Here is a 20,028-nt window from a genome sequence, read left to right on the forward strand (position 1 = left end):
TTGTGACAGAACCTCTAAAAGCTAAGGTCCAAGCACATGACACCTAGACCTGGGAAGTTTGGAGGAGATAGAAGAAAGAGAGAAGTGTACAAAGAGCTGGGCCAAGCCCACTACACTGTCATAAGAAGGTGGACCCTTCATAGAGGATGACCATGGCCATGGGAACTCACAACACAGGGAGCTAGCAGAAGCTGGGGAGACTACAGCAAGAAGAAGGCACATAGGCACAGCGTTGCAGACAACATAACATGCAGGATGGGAGACACTGACATGTGATGCTGTGCGACAGCAGAAGATGCTGTACATGGTGAGGGATAGCTGGGAAGTAAGACCCTATCCCATACCATGAGTGACTGGGATTGTTGACATTTTCCTGATATAGGAGTAACAGGTGTGCCTGAGCAGGAAGACAGCAGCAGAGACAACTTCATGAGATAAGAGAAGAAAGACATTTCAAACTAGAACCTCACGAGTTTCCTGGGGACTTCCTGGGAACAGGTTCTGGCAGTCCACTCTATTGGTCAGAGATCACAGATCAGAAGTCAAAAAGAGGCAGAGCAGCTACATGAGATCCCACAGCTGACATGGAAGGCATGGTATTACGCACACTGAATGGCCCCAGAGAAGGGTGTGCTAGGCAAAGAGCCTCTGAAGGAAACCTCCACACTCTTACTCCTGCAGCACAGGACTATGTGTGTGTGGTTTATATGTCAAGTCAACTTGACATATAAACCAGAGGTTATTTGAAAGGAGAGACCCTTAGGTGCTCCTGGGTTCTGTAAGAAGGCAGGCTGAGCAAGCCATAGGAAGCAAGCCAGTAAGCAGCACCCTTCCATAGCCTCTGCATCGGCTCCTGACTCCAGACTTCTGCCCTCTTTGAGTTCCTGTCCTGATTTTCTTTGATGGTGACCAGCAATATGGAATTATAAGCCAAATAAACCCTTCCCTCCCCAACTTACTTTTTTGTCATGGTGTTTTGTTGCAGCAATAGAAACCCTAACTAAGACAATGTGTTTACCCCAAATTATGGGGACACTGATGACCCCCAAAGCAAACACAAATCTCCTTCTGATAATAGTGCTCAAAGGCAAGTGTGTGTGAGAGTGTGTGTATGTGAGTGTGCGTGTGTGCACGTGTGTGTGTGTGTGTGTGTGTGTGTGTGTGTGTGTTGCCTGACTGCCCTGATTGCAGACTCTAGTACACTGGTGACAGGAGAGTGGGAAGACGGGCATCCTCATCTTTGTTTCCATCTGCTTCTCTCTGTCAACTATGATGTTAGCCATGGGTTTGCACACAGCACTTTTAATGAGATAAGAGAAGAAAGACATTTCAAACTAGAACCTCATGAGTTTCCCATTTTGTTATTGCTGTTAAGGGTATCTTTTAAATTTTATCAAAAAACTTCTGTGTGTCAATTAAGACAATAATTTTTGGTTTTATTTGGTTGATGTGATACATTATATTAATTAATTTCCCTTGTTAAGTCAACCTTGCATTCCTATGATAAATCAACTCACTCATAGAGTAATACATAGCAATAATCATCTAAATATATTATTGGATCTGGTTTATTATAATTGCTTGAGGAGCTTTGCATCCACAGTCATAAAAGACATCAGTCTAGGTATTTTGTGGCTTGGGATCGATCAGATCCCAGTCTCACAGAATGATCTAAGATGCTCCTCCTCTTTTGTAGGCTGCCAGACTGTGGGAAGAACCAGTGTTTATCTCAGGAGCTGTGTATTAGGACAATCAGAGAAGTTACTCTAGCTACATGTTTCTTGAAGGAAGATTCCAGATTACTAGTATCTCTTTACTTACTGTGCTGGGAAATGGTTCTGATGCTTTGTCTTAATTTGGCTCACAAAAGCCATGATTCTAGACGATGAGGGCTCCTGCCCCCAGCTGGCTTTGATTGGTAATAAAGAACTGCCATATAGCCAATGGCTAGACAGGGAGACAGAGGTGGGACTTTTGGATTGCAAGGGCAAGGGACCAACCTAGGGGAAGAGAGGAGAATTGCCATAACTCAGAGACAGAGAGATCAGATTTAAGAGCTGCAGGGAGAAATCATCCAACAATGGAGGTGTTAAGGGGGGGAAGAGGGGGACTGCCCAGAAGGTAACAGAACAGCAAAGATTAAGTACTGATTTAGAAGGTGCTAACTCAGGAATACTGGAGGGGAGTGTGGTCTAACTGCAGGGGGGTTTAGAAGTGCCCAGCCATTGAGCAAGTTAGGCATATCAAAATTATCCTGGGTGTGTGTGTGTGTGTGTGTGTGTGTGTGTGTGTGTGTGTGTGTGTGTGTTTCATTCATGGATCCAGAGTTCTTGGGGGGAGGGAGGTAACAGTGCACACATGACCCACTTGGAGCCAAAGCAGATTAATAATTCACTGCTACATTACTATAAGTCTATTAAATTTTCTCTTTATCCTTGAGTTTATTTTGGTGACTTGATTCTTTCTAGAAATGTTCTACTTAGCTAAGTAATTGATTTGCTGTCACATGCAGCACATCTGTTTACCCGTATTTCCTTTTTTCTGTAAGGTTGGTAATGATGTCCCTCTTCATTCATAACCTTGATAATTTTATGCCTTCTGTCTTTTTTGTGAGTATTCTATCTTTTGATTCTCCACTTTGAGAATTTCATATATTCTAACATCTGTATATACAAATTTGTCAGACAAGTAAAATATGAATTATTTATATTGTAGTGGTATTTTAGGCTCATCTGTTCATCTCTCCTCTGAACTACACAAAGTATAATTTTTTTTAAAAAAATGGCTCATTCAGAAGTGAAGAATTACTCACAAGTAATAAATAAACGGAACAAAAAGCTGAGCTATGTGTTGCTGTGATGCAGCAGAAGCAGCCCCAGCTCAGGCCTTCAGGGGCCTCTGTGCTCTCAAGCCTGAGGTGACCAATCTCCCAGTGCAATGATTCTTAAGTTCAGCAATGGGGAAAAGGGGGGCTCATCTACAATAAATTCTCCTTCTTCATCCTTTCAGTATCTATTATAAATCATAGAAAAGCAAAGACAGAATTCAAAAGCAGTAGGAACGGTTCCGTAGTTTACCTCATCTAAGTACATGAGACTGTAGTGCTGCCCAAGGAACTTAATACGGATTGGCCCAAGTGCAGCTCGGCTTCAGAGCTCAGCCCAAGGGTTAATCATGTGCTCATGAGCACCCACACTGGAGAGCTGTCCAGTGCTCTCTGAGACAGCTTCCTCAAAGCCTGAAGGCTAGGAAAGGGCCACAGCAGAGGACCAAGGTGACGTTACAGAGGTCTGAAGCAATCTGCAGATTCATGTGGGTTGTTGGTAGACAATGAAAGCAAGTACATTGCCAGTCCTGATTTTGTCCCTGTCAAACCCAAGCAAGCCCTTCCCACATTCTTCAATTTAGAGGAATTATGACCAGTAACAATACACACAACTGAGGAATCACTTCACAGAAGCATGCCCAGAAGCTGCAGCATGCCTGTCAGATTTCAGCCTTGGAAATAGTAAGTTCTCCTTCTGGGCCAGTAAGAAAAAATGCCTCAAGGGAAGTAAAACTGAAGCTCTAGGATAACAGCTCACATAAAGGGAAACCTGTGGTTTCTAACTATAAAACTTGCTTCTTTGAGCTTCCCTAAGGGGGATGTTTTAGGAATGCAACTGTAGCATTAGACCAGGGTCGTATCTACCATGAACACTGTGTAATAACCACTGCATTTGAGATACCACTTTTCTCAACCATTTAAGTCCCAGTTACTCCCAATTTCCATTTTCACTCTAAGGGCTGGAAAGCATCAGTCATTAAATATTTGCAAGAATATATTTCCAAACTACGTCAATTGTTTTCATAAACCTTGATGCTAACTGTGGCCATGACAAATCTGGCTATTTGTAGCTATTGAGGTCTCCCAGCTAATGTGATAAACAAGTAATGAAATTGGGCTTGTTATGATACAAATGACTGAAAACATGAAGAAGTATGCTAGAAACATAAACTTCATGACCCTCCCATAAAGACCAAGCTCATTTACACAAAAATAATATATTGGAGTCTTTCCAAGGCAAGCAATAGTCTGGGCTCTAGAGCTTAACAATTGGGCCACAAACAGTGGTCTCCTAGTCAAATAAAATACAACCAGAAGTCCCACAGAAGATCAAGGAAGGACGTAGCAATACAGACCCTTCATTTCCTTTTATATCTTTGAATTCATTAAGCAGGTTGCATGGCTTAGTGTACAAGGTATCTTATGTCATGGAAAATATCCATTGAATATGTCATATAGCCACACAACTTGCATGATTTCTATAGACTCATGACTTATAGACCTGTAAATTCACCATGCAATCCTAGGGTAGTGACAAGGATTCGATTCACAGCAAATTCCAGCTGCTGTGTAGAAAAAGAGGAGGAAGGAAACACAACAGAGAGGGTAGGCAGAGGCATGCCAAGCATCCCAGCGAATGGCCAAGTTGGGTAATGGTGACCTAGAAAAGGTGGCAGGAAGAAAGAAAAAGGAATCTGGACTATGTACTAATATTATTGTCAAGAGAATATAAACTGTCTCCTAGTCAAGTTATTTTTTTTTAAATTTTTTTTTAAAGATTTATTTATTTTTATATATGTGAGTACACTGTCGCTGTCCTCACCAGAAGAGGGCATCAGATCCCATTACAGATGGTTGTGAGCCACCATGTGGTTGCTGGGAATTGAACTCAGAACCTCTGGAAGAGCAGTCAGTGCTCTTAACCGCTGAGCCATCTCTCCAGCCCTCAAGTTATTTTAAAATGGGTCCTCATCAGTTGTCAATATCACCGATGTATGTGTAATCAGGATTTTCCTCTATATAGGGCTTGTGAGTGTGAGATATAAGAAGATAAACATAAAACGAGATAGAAATTGACACAGCTGAATTCAGGTCTCAAAAGTTGAAGGGAAACCCCCACCACAACAACAAAATAATAGGAATCAATAAATACTGCTAATTAATAACATTAGTATTAATGTCCCAATTACCCAATACAAAAGACAGAGACTCACAGATTGTTTTAGAAAATAAGACCCATCTCTCTGCTTCATCCAAGAAATATAGCTTACCATCAAGGATACAGATTTCCTCAGGGTAAAGGATGAAAAAGGGTATGCAGGCAAATGGCCTGAAGAAGAAAGCTTGCGTAGCCATTTTAATGTCTGAAAAAATAGATTTCAAGCCAAAACTAATCAAAAGAGTAAAGGAAGGCTACTATGTACTCACCAAAGGAGAAATCCACCAAGATGATGTTGTAATTCTTAACATCTATACACTAAGCAAAAGGGTACCATGTTCATAAAAAGAAACATTATTCCAAAAAAATCACATATTGACCCCACACAATGATTACTTCATTAACCCAATAGAAAGACAATGCAGACAAAAACTAAACAGAGAAATGCTGGAGTTAGACTATGCCATTAATTAAATAGACCCACCATATATTTCAGAACATTTCACCTATATTCCCAGCAGCTCAGTCAGTATGGTGAAGGCTAAACACCAGCTCAATCTCTCCATGGCCAATGAGACACATTAAGTGTTGCCTTCAGCACCAGGACTTACCATCATTTTGTGGAGAGCAAGCAATAGCATGAAATGTTTAGGATTTTTCATGGGTGCCCTTTGGCCAATGACTCAACCAGATAGAATCCATTCCTGGTACTGGGTGTTTTACTTGATGGCAAAGACATCAATCTGGGGCACTGTCTCCCTCATTTTTTGGTGACTCCATTTAGACTTCTTTCATAACCTGTATGCTTTATGAAGCTCACCGAGTTATAAATATTTGCAAAAATCTTGCTACTTTATTAAATACCAAAATACTAGTTAGTAACATCAAGAAGGAAAACATTATATGCTACCAATTGGTACAGAAAGAGTCTTTAGCAAAAGTCAAGAAGCAATTGTGGTGAGCACTTCAGCAATTTCAGAAGAATAAACAGTTATTTCAACTTTAGAAAAGGCTTCACAAAACATCCATGAATCGTATGGTGTAAGTTCTACTGAGAAATCAGTGTATGAAATAAAACAGATTAGAAAGGACAGATACTGCCCCTGTGTGTGAATGATTATACAGGAATTCCCCCAAGAAGTCTCAAGGAAGTAAGGAAAGAAGTAAAAAAGCTAATACAGCTCAGAAGTACATTATCAAAGGCTGAAGACATGACAGCAGCACAGAAGACTCAGTCTTATTTCCGTGTACTAATGATGACTCTGTGATCACTCTTGAGAACACTGACTGTCCCTGTTGCAGATGGCTCACCAGGCAGCTATCTCTCTGCTTCTGTTAGTATTCTTGCTGAAGTCTCAGAAATGTGGGAGAGAAAGATCACTGAAGAAAAGGGCTACAATATCTACCTCTTCATCTAGCCCATTGGTTCTCAACCTTCCCAATGCTGTGACCCGTTGATACAGTTATACATGTTGTGACAACCCCCCAACCATAAAATTATTTTGTTGCTACTTCATAACTGTAAGTTTGCTACTGTTATGAATCATAATGTAAATAGCTGATATTTAGGATATTTGATATGTGACCCCCAAAGGGGTCATAACCCACAAGTTGAAAACTGCTCAGCTAGGCTCACCTACATGAGAATTTCACACCAAGCATGGGAACTAGAGCATTTATTTCCCTGCATTGAGACCCTTATCATAAAGGTTCTATAGCACAAGCAAAGCTTACTGTATCCAATAGGATACAGTAAGTTTTCTTTTTGTAGAAAAAGAAAACTCTGATAAAAATCTCCATCTCTCTTGCCACATGTCCAATAAGAACTGCAATGTTCTAAGGCCATCAGGCAAGCTATGTACTTTGCTAAATAGGCTCCTGGATCTTCTGAGGTTGTGAGAGGAGTATCTGGTTCCATTAAAGCAAGCACTTTGCATGGCCGAAATTGAAAGCAGTCAGGCTCCTAGGATTCTAACACAGACCCAAGCCGTAGTCTACAGTAAGCTACTCAGCCACTGTACTGGCTTTATATCTGAATTCTGCACAGGCAGTGAGCTATGACAGCTTACATGTCTTCTCTGAAATGAAGGTCTGATTGAAGTTATCCCTAATTATATGCTGGTACAATGTTACAGCAACCATCTACAGAAGGACAATGTGCAGAGCACCTGACAAAAATCAGACACACACAAAGCCCTAGTATGTGGATCACGTCTAAAGGTGCATCACAGGGCCTGCCACCCACTGAAACAATGAGTTCTGAGAAGAGAAGAAAACCTTCTCCTGCATTAAACATAGTTTTCCTGGGATTGGAGAGAGCAGCCCTCACTGAGGGGATGTGCATCACACTGTCCTCAGCATCCTCACTTCTGCATTCTCCCAGGATCCCACTACAAGTAACAAGGTTAAGTATGAATTGGGAAATAAAAGCTCTCATCAGGGGTTGGGGATTTAGCTCAGTGGTAGAGCGCTTGCCTAGGAAGCGCAAGGCCCTGGGTTCGGTCCCCAGCTCCGAAAAAAAAAGAACCAAAAAAAAAAAAAAAACCAAACAAAAGCTCTCATCAGAGAGAGAGAGAGAGAGAGAGAGAGAGAGAGAGAGAGAGAGAGAGAGAGAGAGAGTTGTTCCACAGTTCAAAAGCACCACTGCTCACATTTGGGGCAACAAAAGTGCCTAAATGGTACTTTCTAAAGACAACTTTAAGTATAAAGAAATTAACACATCATTTCCTCCCAGGCACTATAAAAACAGCAGCTGAGGGGCTGGCTCCACACCGTCTGTCCCTAGACTATTTTCCTTACTAATATCTCCACAGAGCTGCTGCTGGCCAGGATCCCTGGAAACCAAGTACCAGAGCCCCCATCCACACAGACACTGTTCCAAGCCTCTAGGGGCCGCCTGAAGCCACAGATAGCAGAGAGCCCTATAATCCAGTGCATTTTCCATCCTAACTAAGCATCTGGCGACACTCTGAGGTACAGCAACAAAACCAGCACAAGTTTCTTTTTCCTTCTTTACCATCTAATGGATAGAACGTCTGTTCTTATACAATTTTAGCAATGTCAGCATAAACTTTGCCTTTTTGTCCCCGTAAGTCAAGAATTTACAGCTTTTCAATGGAATGTCTTCTCTTTGGTATAGACTTTGGGACCATTATGAAGTCAAACAAGGGTCACTTGGAAATGAGCTCTGTGGAACCAACACATAGCTAACGAATTATATAGCTTACGTGCCCAGTGTGTCGGTAGTGATCACAGCATGGGCTCACTGAGCAAATGGCCAGCTAATGTCTGGGTAAAACAGAGTAAGACAGCACAGAATACTTGGAATGATAAAGAATTTTAAACTTATAAATTATTTATTACTGAATTTTTTTTATCCAGTATGGGTAATTAAAGCTACAGATAGCAAAACTATGGGTATGTAGGAAGTATTGTATTCATTTTGTGAAAATTAACTTATCAAAACAGGGTAACACAAAGTCTACATAGCAGAGTGTATCATCTGAGTTATCCTCATGGTAAATGCTGAAAGTTACAGCACGTGTGAGCATGCCTCCTAATTTGCTGGGCTCAGGACATTCCTGAAACTTGCAGAGGCCATATGATGAGGCACCCAAGTCCTTAGACACAGCAGGGATGCCAGTGTCGAGCTGAAAAATTAAATAAAAAAGGGGCTGTCTTCCTCATCCAATAAATCAAAACAAAACCCAAGTTTTGGTATTTGTTTCTTGGATAATGAACCATCTTGCAGTCTCCTCTGAGGTACTACAGTATTAATGGCTTGAAAAAGGAAAAGAATAGATGGTGATGTTGTAGACAAAAGGACTTGCTGGAAATGGAGGATGACAGTAGGGGAGAAGCTTGCCATAAATCTACATGTCACAGCACTTGAAGGAGCCGGGCACATGTATGACAAGGGACAGTGGATGTGGAACAGAAAAACTGTGATCTGAGTGGAGGTTTTTAAGGACTGTCAGTGAGGAAATGTGCATGATGGGAACATAGAAACCAAGATAGCCTCTAAGAGAAAAGGTGTCAGCACCTGCACAAACTAAAGTCGGAGGCAGAATGAACACATGTCATATGCTGGTAAGCAGGGGAATTCCAGTGACTTCCAGTGACTCTAACCTTTTCTTTAAATGTGATTCCCTATATGATGCTCTGTCACTAACCTCATAGCTATATTTTACAAATTATTTTTATTTCTATATGTACCGAAAGAGCAAAAACCTTCTTTAGCTTCCTAGTAAAGCAGATCCTACTATTGAACATCCTTTTGTAAAGACATTATATTATATTCCTTAATCCATGAGTTCAAACACAACCTATGAAAATAAGAACAATATATTTGAACTTGAGGTCTCTTCTGTTCCCTCCCCTGTCCTTGTGGTTTCCTCAGAGTACATTTTAGGCTATGTAATCAGAAGCTGGACAACTGACCTGCTGCATGAAAACTCCTGACCCTTTCCATGACTCTGTGTGGACTCTTGTTACCTACACTGAGAATCTGGAAAATGTGTATGAGCCTGCATCTCAAGACAGATGCTCTGTTTCCCTTCTTACTGGGGTGAGCTCCTAAATTTTAGCAATACATAGATTGGGAACAATAGGCACATTTTCTAAAACCTGAGAAGAAAAGGTTTATAACCCAGTTAGTAGTTTTCTGGACAGACAGACATATCCCTATAGCAATGCACCTAAACCTTCTGTAAGCTTCTGGGATTCCCAAGCTCTGGTTCCTTGGGTAGGAATATGGACATTCTGCTGTGTCCTAATAAACAGCTCAACATGCTCAAACCTGGTGCCTCTTCCTGATCCATGTGAGAAGACCCTGGACAAATCACTCACCCCAGCTAGAGAAAGGAAGGCAAATGCAAGAAACCCTGCTGTCTAGATAGAGTGACTAGAACCCATACCATGCGGGGACAGCAGCACTGCCCTTCAAGGATCACCGATAGATTCCTAGAGGCTCAGTGTGGACACATCAGAGGTTAAAACCTCTAGAGGGACAAGCCCCATAGTATTGTGACAGTCAACTCCATTTCCGTGGTAGCCAATGAGGAGGAAAAGTTCTCATGCTTCGTGATGGGGAAGGATCTGCTTTTAAAAAACTGCAGAGCCTTTTCCTCACTGGGCCAGGGGTAATGAGCTGGTCAGCCATAGCCCCACCTTCTGGGGCTATTAGAGCTGAAATGACAGGGAAAGGGAAACCAGCTCTGATCACCTGGCTAGCCTGTGCCAACCAGATGTAGGATGAGATATACAGCAAGGCTGAGCCCAGAGTTTCGGCTCATACAGGACTTAGTGCACCATAAGAGGACTTTCACTATGGTCCCTTCAACTTAACATATATCTAAATTTAAACCAAAAAGCCACAAAGTATACAAAAATCCAAAAACAGTTTCAACAAATTTAGCAACACCAAAAGCAGACTCCACATGGCAGGAGTGTTGGAATTAAAATAAATTGGACTTTAATAAAAACTAAGATTAACATGCTCAGAGCTCCAATGAATAAAATATACAATGTGCAAGAATAGACGTGCTGCTCAAGCAGGGCAATGGAGGCCAGGAAGTAACCAGAGTAGACGTGCAGCTCAGGCACACATGGGCAATCAGGGTCAAAGAATAACCAGAAACAAATGCTGGAAATCAAACCACTTAGAACAGAAGATCCTAGAAGTCTGGGAGGCATAAGCTCTAAATGTGCTGTGGGAATACCTACAAGAGAGAACGGAGTGCAGGGTGGAGCTGGCACTACATGACTGAGAAGTCCCCTAAAGCAGTGTTAGGAGGCTCAGAGAGTTCAAGCAGGATCAATGCCAACAAAACTGCCGCTAGGAACAGCACTTACAAACTGAAGACAAGTCAGAAAGGGAAAATCACCAAAGGAACCAGGAAGAAAATGTACTTACCTACAAAGAAAATAACATAAGAATTACAGCCAATTCTCAGAAACTATGTAAGCAAGGAGGCAATGAAGTGAAACACTCAGGTATTAACAGAGGCAGGTGGGGAAGGGTGTACCTTGTAAAATTCTCTAAGAAAAAGTAAAACATTCTCAGAGAATAGAGAAAGAATGAGGAATTGTTACTATGTGTTCACAGATGGTGGAAGGATGAGGATTTGTAACTATGTATTCACAATATCCATGTTAGCTTGCTATTATGTAAAATTAGTTATAAATGCATAAATGCACAATGCAACTTAAGGATAAGCACCAAAAGGCCAAAAGAAGTGAAGGCTTAAAATGAAAAGTTAAAGCTGATATACTAAGAAAGGAGAGAAAATGGAATCAGGTTTAATTAAAACTACAAAGCCAAAAAGAAAAGAAAAAGAATAAAAAACAAAAAACTAGAACAAATAACAAATCACAACAAAAAGCTAAACCTGAAACCACGTTTGAAATATACACACATACCTGTGAAGAGTACATGGACTGTGAATGTATGGGAAGCTAGTACGGACCAGAACAGCACAGGACCAGCACTATGCACTTCAGATACAACTAATTTCAAAACAAGAAAAGTTATCAGAGATAAGAAAGGCACTGGGTTGGTTTTCTAAAAACAAATAATAACTATAACTGGGAACATACTGCATGCCTACATGAGACAGCTACCTAAATGGTACCACAGAGAAAACAGATAAATTGCCATTATAGCAGAGTCTTTGGCATCACACTACCAGAAATGGGCATATCCAGCAGGCAGGCAGAACATCAATAAGGACTTGTTTGAACCCAATAATATCATTAATCATGTAGATATAATTGATGTTTATAGTCTGCTTCATGTAACCACACATAACACAGGTTTCTTCTCAAATTTGCATGGGACACTGACCAAGACTGACAACATTTAGAACCATAAACATTCTTTAACCATTTTAAAATAATTAAAAATTATATGATGCCTACTCATATACTACAGTAGGATTAAACTAGAAATCAATAACAGAAATATAATCCAGAATAAATAATATACTTCACAACTAAAAAAAAAAGCTCCTAAGAAAATTTAGAATATCTTGAACTACATGAGAACCAAAATACACTTATTAAAAGTTATGAACACCATGGCAGCCATTCACATAAAGAAAGTAACATACTAAATGCAAATATGAGAAATAATAAAGGCAGTCTCATCTTCCTCCTTGGAATCCTGAAAAGGAGATAAAACTAGACCAGCGTGAGTGGGTGGACAAAGGCAATGAGCACCACAGCAGAACCAACAAGCCTGAAGTCAGAAGGTCAATGAGGGAAATCAGGGAAACCAATTTTAAATGATGGGTAAAATTGGCAAGCTATTGACTAAGCTAAGAAAAATAAAAACAAAAAGAGAGAATACATATTAATGAGGCATCACTATAGATCCTGTGGATATTAAGAGACTAATAAAACAATACTACAAACAACTCTGTGATCAATAGTTCTATAGTCCTTGCTCAAGGTCACAGAAAAAGAAGCAGAAAATGTAACTAGACTTCTATCTATTTTTTAATGGAATCAATAATTAATAATCTAAAACATTAAGCACCAGTTTCATACAGACACTAGAAAGTTCTAATAAACATCCAAGAAAGACATTATATTAAATCTCTATACTTCCTTTGCTGAACTAGCAACAGAGAGAATGTTTAGCTACTCATCCCATGTGGCCAGTATTCAAAGCCAAAGGCCAGCACAGAGACATCTCAAGGAAAGAGAATACAGACCGATTTACACAGTGAACATGGATATAAAAGTGCTCAGCAAACATTAGTAAATCTAATATAACATTGCATGAAAAGCATGATACATTCTGACCAAGTAGGGTTTTTTATAGCTATGTTCACATTTGAAAACCAATATAATCCATCATGCCAATGAGCTTAAAAATAAAAGAATTATATGATCTCATCCGTGAATGATAAAAATAATCATTTAACAAATTGAACACCCACTCGTTGAGACAATAACAACGAAACAACTCATCAGGCAGAAGGAAAAGGAACCTTCTTTAACTTCATAATAGCAACTACAAATAGCAGCTACACTTAACCTGGAAACTTCCCATTGAGATCAGAGGAAAGCAAGCGTATCTCTTCTGACCATTCTTTACTGCATCAAACTGGACGTACCAGTTACTGCTGTGAAGTGGAAAAGGAAATAAAGGCAAGCAGGCTGGACAATGCACAGCACTCAGGAAAGAGGCTCTTCAATAGAGTCTTCCTGCATGGTGAAGATTTCAGTGGTCTTCAACCTGTAGCCAGCAAGCAGCTGTGGCCTTCAATACTATAACCGCAAAGAACTAAGACACACCAACAGCGTGGGTGAGCATGGAAGCAGGCCGAAGCCAGGAAACCTTAAAGGAACTCACAGCCCTTCTGTTAACTGTGTGTGCGTGTGTGTGTGTGTGTGTGTGTGTGTGTGTGTGTGTGTGTGTGTGTGTGAAAGAGAGAGAGAGAGAGAGAGAGAGAAAGAGAAGAGAGAAGAGAGAAATCTAGTCATTTATTATAAATAATAATTCATAAAATATTAAATGACACAAAAGAGGTATATGCTATAGCCATATATACTGGTGACAGTTATAAAACATTATTTTCAAGTAATATTTTCCTCAAATTACATGTATTTAAAAAAGGACCAGACAACATATAAAATTCCATTGTGATTTCTTCCAAGTACTTGGTGATTTGATAATTTTTATTATATCCTTGGGGACTACCTGTATTTTAAAATTTTATAGAATATAATTGTCCTGTTTAGGTTTCTGTTGCTGTTATAAACACCATCACCAATGAGAACTTGGGAAGGGAAGGGTTTTTCTGGGTTAAACATCCTGATCACAGTCCATCATTGAAGGAAGTCAGGGCAGGAATTCAGGCAGGAACCTGGAGCAGGAACTAGAGCAGAAACCATGGAGGAGTGCCACTTATTGGCTTACCCCTCTTTCATCACTTATTCAAGTTGCTATCCTATACAACTCAAAACCACCTACCCAGGAGTGGCACTAGCCACAGTGGGCTGTGCACTCTCACCATCAATTATCAATAAAAAAAAATGCACTATAGATTTGCCTTCAGATCAATGTGCATCAGCACATACAAACTCACAGGGTTTTTGACAGCATGCACAAGGCTCACATAGTTTCAAGACAGCCAAAATCCCAGCATGGAGAAGTGGGTACAAAGTCCTACCCATAACCAAGAATCTATTTGCAATTGATACTTGCTGGGGAAAGGAAAATCTGTTTTCCCAGTTGAGTGACAGTTGCATATCAACCACACTTTAGGGAAGGCTCAGGAGTAGTGGGACAACACACAACAGACTCCCTGGGTTTGTGTGTGTGCTTATTTTGTTTTTGAAAATTTTTTAGTCTTTTTGTTTTGATTTTGGAGGATTGTTTCCATAGAGAAAGAAAGTACATGACATTGGAGAGTATAGAGATGGGGAAGAGATGGAAAGAGTTGGCAGAGGGAAAGAAAAAATGATCAAAATATAGTGTATTGAGAAAACAAACAAATCCCAACACTAACAGAAACAAGCATGGCTGCCTTAGTATGTATGGATATCATGGCTAAAAAGAGCATACTTCATAACAACAAAGCCTCAACTCATTAAGAGGATACAGCAACGCAAAGTCACATAGAGTAGTGTAGCTTATAAAGATAAGGATAGAATCACAGAAAGGAAGAGGGACATCCATGCACATAACAATGTGACAGTTGCTCAAGTAAATGTGGCAACAGGGAGAAAAGGAGGTGGCTAACCTACACTCCCAAAGCCAGACCATAAAAATCAGGGACGGCGTAGGAAGGCGCGGACTGTGACAGGGCCACCAGCTCCAGCAGTTCAGGGACGCAGAGTCCTGGCAACTACACAGCAAGCTTTACAGATTATATCATTTGACAGGACATCGAGAATCAAAGCCAGCAATGTTTCAGGCACTGCAGCAGGTCCTGGATCACAGCAGTACAATGTCTCTGACAAGCATGGGTTAACACAATGCTGTTACACACAGGACACACTAAGCACACGACCACACAGTAACATGATTCTTTTCTCTGAATCAGAACGTGGTCATAAGAAGGCAAGATGAAACTCAAGTTACTGATACTCAAATTTAGCAGAATCTGAATACTTTCAAGTTGTTTTCGTTTTCCAGAATGTTCATTTTATACACAGCTGGTGTGCAAGTCTTCTTGCCTCATTAAGAGAGTGTTTTACGGCGGAAGAAGCTGAGGAAGAGGGCAGCATGGTTAGGTAAGCAGTACCAACTGACCTGGACCCCTGAGATCTCTCAGACACTGAGCCACCCATCAGGCAGCATGCAGTTGATATGAGGCCCCTGATACATATATAGCAGAGAACTGCCTGGTCTAACCTCGTGAGAGAAGATGCAAATAACGCTTGAGAGACTTGATGCCCCGGGAAAGGGGGAGGTCTGGTGCCATGGGGGAGGATCTGGAAGCATCCTCCTGGTGATGCAGTGTGGGAAGGAGGTATCAGACAAAGAGCAGTGGAGCATGCAGACTGGGATGGGGATGAAGTCTGGACTGTAAAAGAAGACTAAAGAATTAAAATGAAACGAAGCAACAATAACAAAAAAGAAAAAGAAAGAAATTAAACCACAGAACTAGAAACTAGAGAATTCTAAAAAAATAAAAAGTAAAAAGATGACACAGGAACCGAGGAGCAGTCAGGGAGAGGATCCTTCTGGTCTCTGCTTGCTCCCAGAGCTGAAAGCAAGTCACAAGGAGCATTATCACAACCGAAAGCAGAGGAAAGACCACTGCTTCTGCTCCAAGAGACCCGCCTGGAGCCCTCAGGACACACGAACCCAGGAACAGTCTGGGACTCTTAACGTTTCTGCCTGTGCCCGAGCTGACTCAGTCACACAGCTCTTTGTAACCCAGATCCAGCTGGGAGAAAGTCAGACTTCAGGACTGCTGACACACAAGCTTACAGGACGGTCAAGCCACTGTCAGAGACAGCAAGACCACCTAACACCAGTGAAAACTAGACAGTGAGAGGCAAGCACAGGAACCTAAGCAACAGAAACCAAGACTACTTGGCACCATCAGAGCCCAGTTCTCTCACCAAAGCAAATACTGGATATCCCAACACACCAGAAAAGCAAGATTTGGATTTAAAATCACATCTTATGATGATGATAGAGGACTTTAAGAGGGACATAAATAATTCCCTTAAAAACACAGGACAACACAGGTAAACAAGTATAATCCCTTAAAGAGGAAACACAAAAATCCCTCAAAGAATTATAGGAAAAAACAACCAAACAGGTGATGGAATTGAATAAAACCATCCAGGACCGAAAAATGGAAATAGAAACATTAAAGAAATCACAAAGGGAGACAACACTGGAGATAGAAAACCTAGGAAAGAGATCAGGAGTCACAGACACAAGAATTACCAACAGAATAGAAGAGATAGAATAGAGAATCTCAGGGACAGAAGATACCATAGAAAACATTGACACAACTATCAAAAAAATGTAAAACACAAAAGGCTCCTAACCCAAAACATCGAGGAAATCTAGGGCACAATGAGAAGATCAAACCTAAGGATAATGGGTATAGAAGAGAGTGAAGATTCCCAAATAAAGGGCCAGTAAATATTTTCAACAAAATTACAGAAGAAAACTTCCCTAACCTAAAGAAAGAGATGCCCATAAACATACAAGAAGCCTACACAATTCCAAATAGATTGGACCAGAAAAGATATTCCTCCCACCACATAAGAGTTAAAACACCAAACAGACAAAAGAAAGAAAGAATATTAAAAGTAGTAAGGGGAAAAGGTCAAGTAACATATAAAGGCAGACCTATCTAAATTACACCAAACTTCTCACCAGAAACTATGAAAGCCAGAAGATCCTGGCAGATGTCATATAGACTCTAAGAGAACACACATGCCAGCCCAGGCTACTACATCCAGCAAAATGGTCAATTAACATAGATGGAGAAACCAAGATATTCCATGACAAAACCAAATTTACACAATATCTTTCTACAAATCCAACCTTACAAAGGATAATAGATGGAAAACTTCAACACAAGGAAGAAAACTACACCATAGAAAAAGGAAGAAATTAATCTTCTTGCAACAAACCCAAAAGGAGAGAGCCACACAAACATAATTCTACCTCTAATGACAAAAATAACAAGAAACAACAATCACTATTCCTTAAGATCTCTTAACATCAGTGGACTCAATTCCACCAATAAAAAGATACAGACTAACAGACTGGACACATAAAGAGGACCCAGCATTTTACTGCATGCAGGAAACACACCTCAGTGAAAAAGACAGGCACTGCCTCAGAATAAAAGTCTAGAAAACAATTTTCCAAGCAAATGGTCCTAAGAAACAAGTTGGAGTAACCATTCTAATATCAAATAAAATTATTTTCAACCAAAAGTTATCAAAAAAGATAAAGAAAGACACTTCATATTCATCAAAGAAAAATCCACCAAGATGAACTCTCAATCCTGAATATCTATGCTCCAAATACAAGGGCACCCACATTCATAAAAGAAACCTTACTAAAGCTCAAAGCACACATTGCACCTCACACAATAATAGTAGGAGATTTCAACACCCCATTCTCATCAATGGACAGATCATGCAAACAGAAATTAAACAGAGACATAAAGAAACTAACCGAAGTTATGAATCAAACAGATTTAACATTTAACTATAGAACATTTCATCCTAAAACAAAAGAATATACCTTCTCAGCACCTCATGGTACCTTTTCCAAATATGACCATATAATTGGTCACAAAACAGGCCTCAACAAATACAAGAATATTGAAATAATCCCATGCATCCTATCAGATCACCAAGGACTAAGGCTAGTTTTCAATAACAACAAAAACAACAGATCACATTTGAACAACGCTCTACTCAATAATGAGTCAAGGAAGAAATAAAGAAAGAAATTAAAGACTTTTTTGATACTTTAATAAAAATGAAGGCATAACATGCCCAAACTTGTGGGACACAATGAAAGCACTGCTAAGAGGAAAACTCAATGATCTGAGTGTCTCCAAAAAGAAACTGGAGAGAACATAGGCTAGCAGTTTGAAAGCACACCTAAAAGCTCTAGAACAAAAGAAGCAAATACATCCAAGAGGAGTACACAGCAGAAAATAATCAAACTCGGGACTGAAATCAACCAAGTAGATACAGATATCCCAACGTAATCCAATGTATAAACAAACTCAAAGAAAAAAACCACATGATCATCTCATTAGATGCTGAGAAAGCATTTGACAAAATCCAACACCCCTTTATGATAAGTCTTGAAGAGAAGAAATCAAAGATCTCAGAAGATGGAAAGACCTCCCATGCTCAGGGATTGGCAGGATTAATATAGTAAAAATGGCCATCTTGAAGAAAGCAATGTACAGATTCAATGAATCCCCATCAAAATTCCAACTCAATTCTTCAAAGAGTTAGAAAGAGGAATTTGCAAATTCGTTTGGGATAACAAAAATCCCAGGATATCAAAAACTGTCTTCAACAATAAGAGAACTAGTGGGGGAATCACCATCCCTGACCTCAAGCTGTATTACAGAGCAATAGTGATTTTAAAAAAAAACTGTATGGTATTGGCACAGAGAGAGGCAGGTACATCAACAGAATAGAATTGGAGACCCAGAAATGAACCCACACACCTATGGTCACTTGGCCTTTGACAAAGGAGCTAAAACCATCCAGTGGAAAAAAGACAGCATTTTCAACAAATGGTGCTGGTTCAATTGGAGGTCAGCATGTAGAAGAATGCAAGTCCATGCATTCGTCTCACCCTGTACAAAGCTTAAGTTCAAGTAGATCAAGGACCTCCACATCAAACCATATACACTAAAACTAATAGAAGAAAAAGTGGGGGTTGGGATTTGGCTCAGTGGTAGAGCGCTTGCCTAGGAGGCACAAGACCCTGGGTTCAGTCCCCAGCTCCGAAAAAAAGAAAAGAAAAAAGAAAAGAAAAGAAAAAGTGGGGAAGAACCTCAAACACATGGGCAATGGGGAAATTTTCCTGAACTCAACACCAATGGCTTATGCTCTAAGATCAAAAATCAACAAATGGGACCTCATAAAATTGCAAAGCTTCTGTAAGGCAAAGGACACTGACATTAGAACAAAATGGCAACCAACAGATTGGGAAAAGATCTTTACCAATCCTACATCTGACAGAGGGCTAATATCCAATATATACAAAGAACTCAAGAACTTAGACTCCAGAGAGTCAAATAACCCTAGTAAAAAGTGGGGTAACAGAGCTAAACAAAAAATTCTTAGCTGAGGAATGCCGAAGAAAGGCTGAAAGGTACCTAAAGAAATGTTCAATTAGTCATCAGGCAAATGAAAATCAAAACAACACTGAGTTTCCATCTCACATCAGTCAGAATGGCTAAGATCAAAAACTCGGGTAACAACAGATGCTGGTGAGGATATAGAGAAAGAGGAACACTTCTCCATTGTTAGTGGGATTGCAGACTGCTACAACTACTGTGGAAATCAGTCTGAAGGTTCCTCAGAAAATTGGACAGAGGACTACCAGCTATACCACTCCTGGGTATATACCCAAAAGATGCTCCAACATAGAACAAGGACACGTGCTCCACTATGTTCATAGAAGCCTTATTTATAATAGCCAGAAGCTGGAAAGAACCCAGATGTCCTTCAACAGAGGAATGGATACAGAAAATGTGGTACATCTACACAATGGAATACTCCTCAGCTCTTAACAACAATGACTTTATGAAATTCATAGGCAAATGGATTGACCTACAAAAAATCATCCTGAGTGAGGTAACCCAATCACACAAAGCCACACATGGTATGCACTCAATGATAAGTAGATATTAGCCCAAAAGCTTGAATTAGCCATGATACAACCCACAAACCACATGATGCTCAAGAAGAAGGAAGACCAAAGTAGGGATTCTTCAGTCCTTCTTAAAAGGGGAAACAAAAACATTCATAGGAGGAAATAAGGAGACAAAGTTTGGAGCAGAGACTGAAGGAAAGG

The 20,028-nt window shown here is 40.2% G+C and overlaps 1 protein-coding gene across 53 annotated transcripts in view; it reads right to left on the reverse strand.

Annotated features, from left to right (window-relative positions):
- Positions 1 to 20,028, reverse strand: part of Wdr27 (WD repeat domain 27) — a 120,453-nt gene that overhangs the window by 21,178 nt on the left and 79,247 nt on the right. For 4 of the 53 annotated variants that reach the window (NM_001432191.1, XM_087553414.1, XM_087553514.1 and 1 more), the window contains 1 exon segment: positions 11,406 to 11,492. In NM_001432191.1, the coding sequence (NP_001419120.1) occupies positions 11,442 to 11,492 (51 nt within the window). In that variant the 3' untranslated portion in view covers positions 11,406 to 11,441. 53 annotated transcript variants of the gene reach the window in all.

This window comes from Rattus norvegicus, chromosome 1, assembly GCF_021556685.1.
Source record: "Rattus norvegicus strain SHRSP/BbbUtx chromosome 1, alternate assembly SHRSP_T2T, whole genome shotgun sequence".
NCBI classification, from domain to species: Eukaryota; Metazoa; Chordata; class Mammalia; order Rodentia; family Muridae; genus Rattus; species Rattus norvegicus.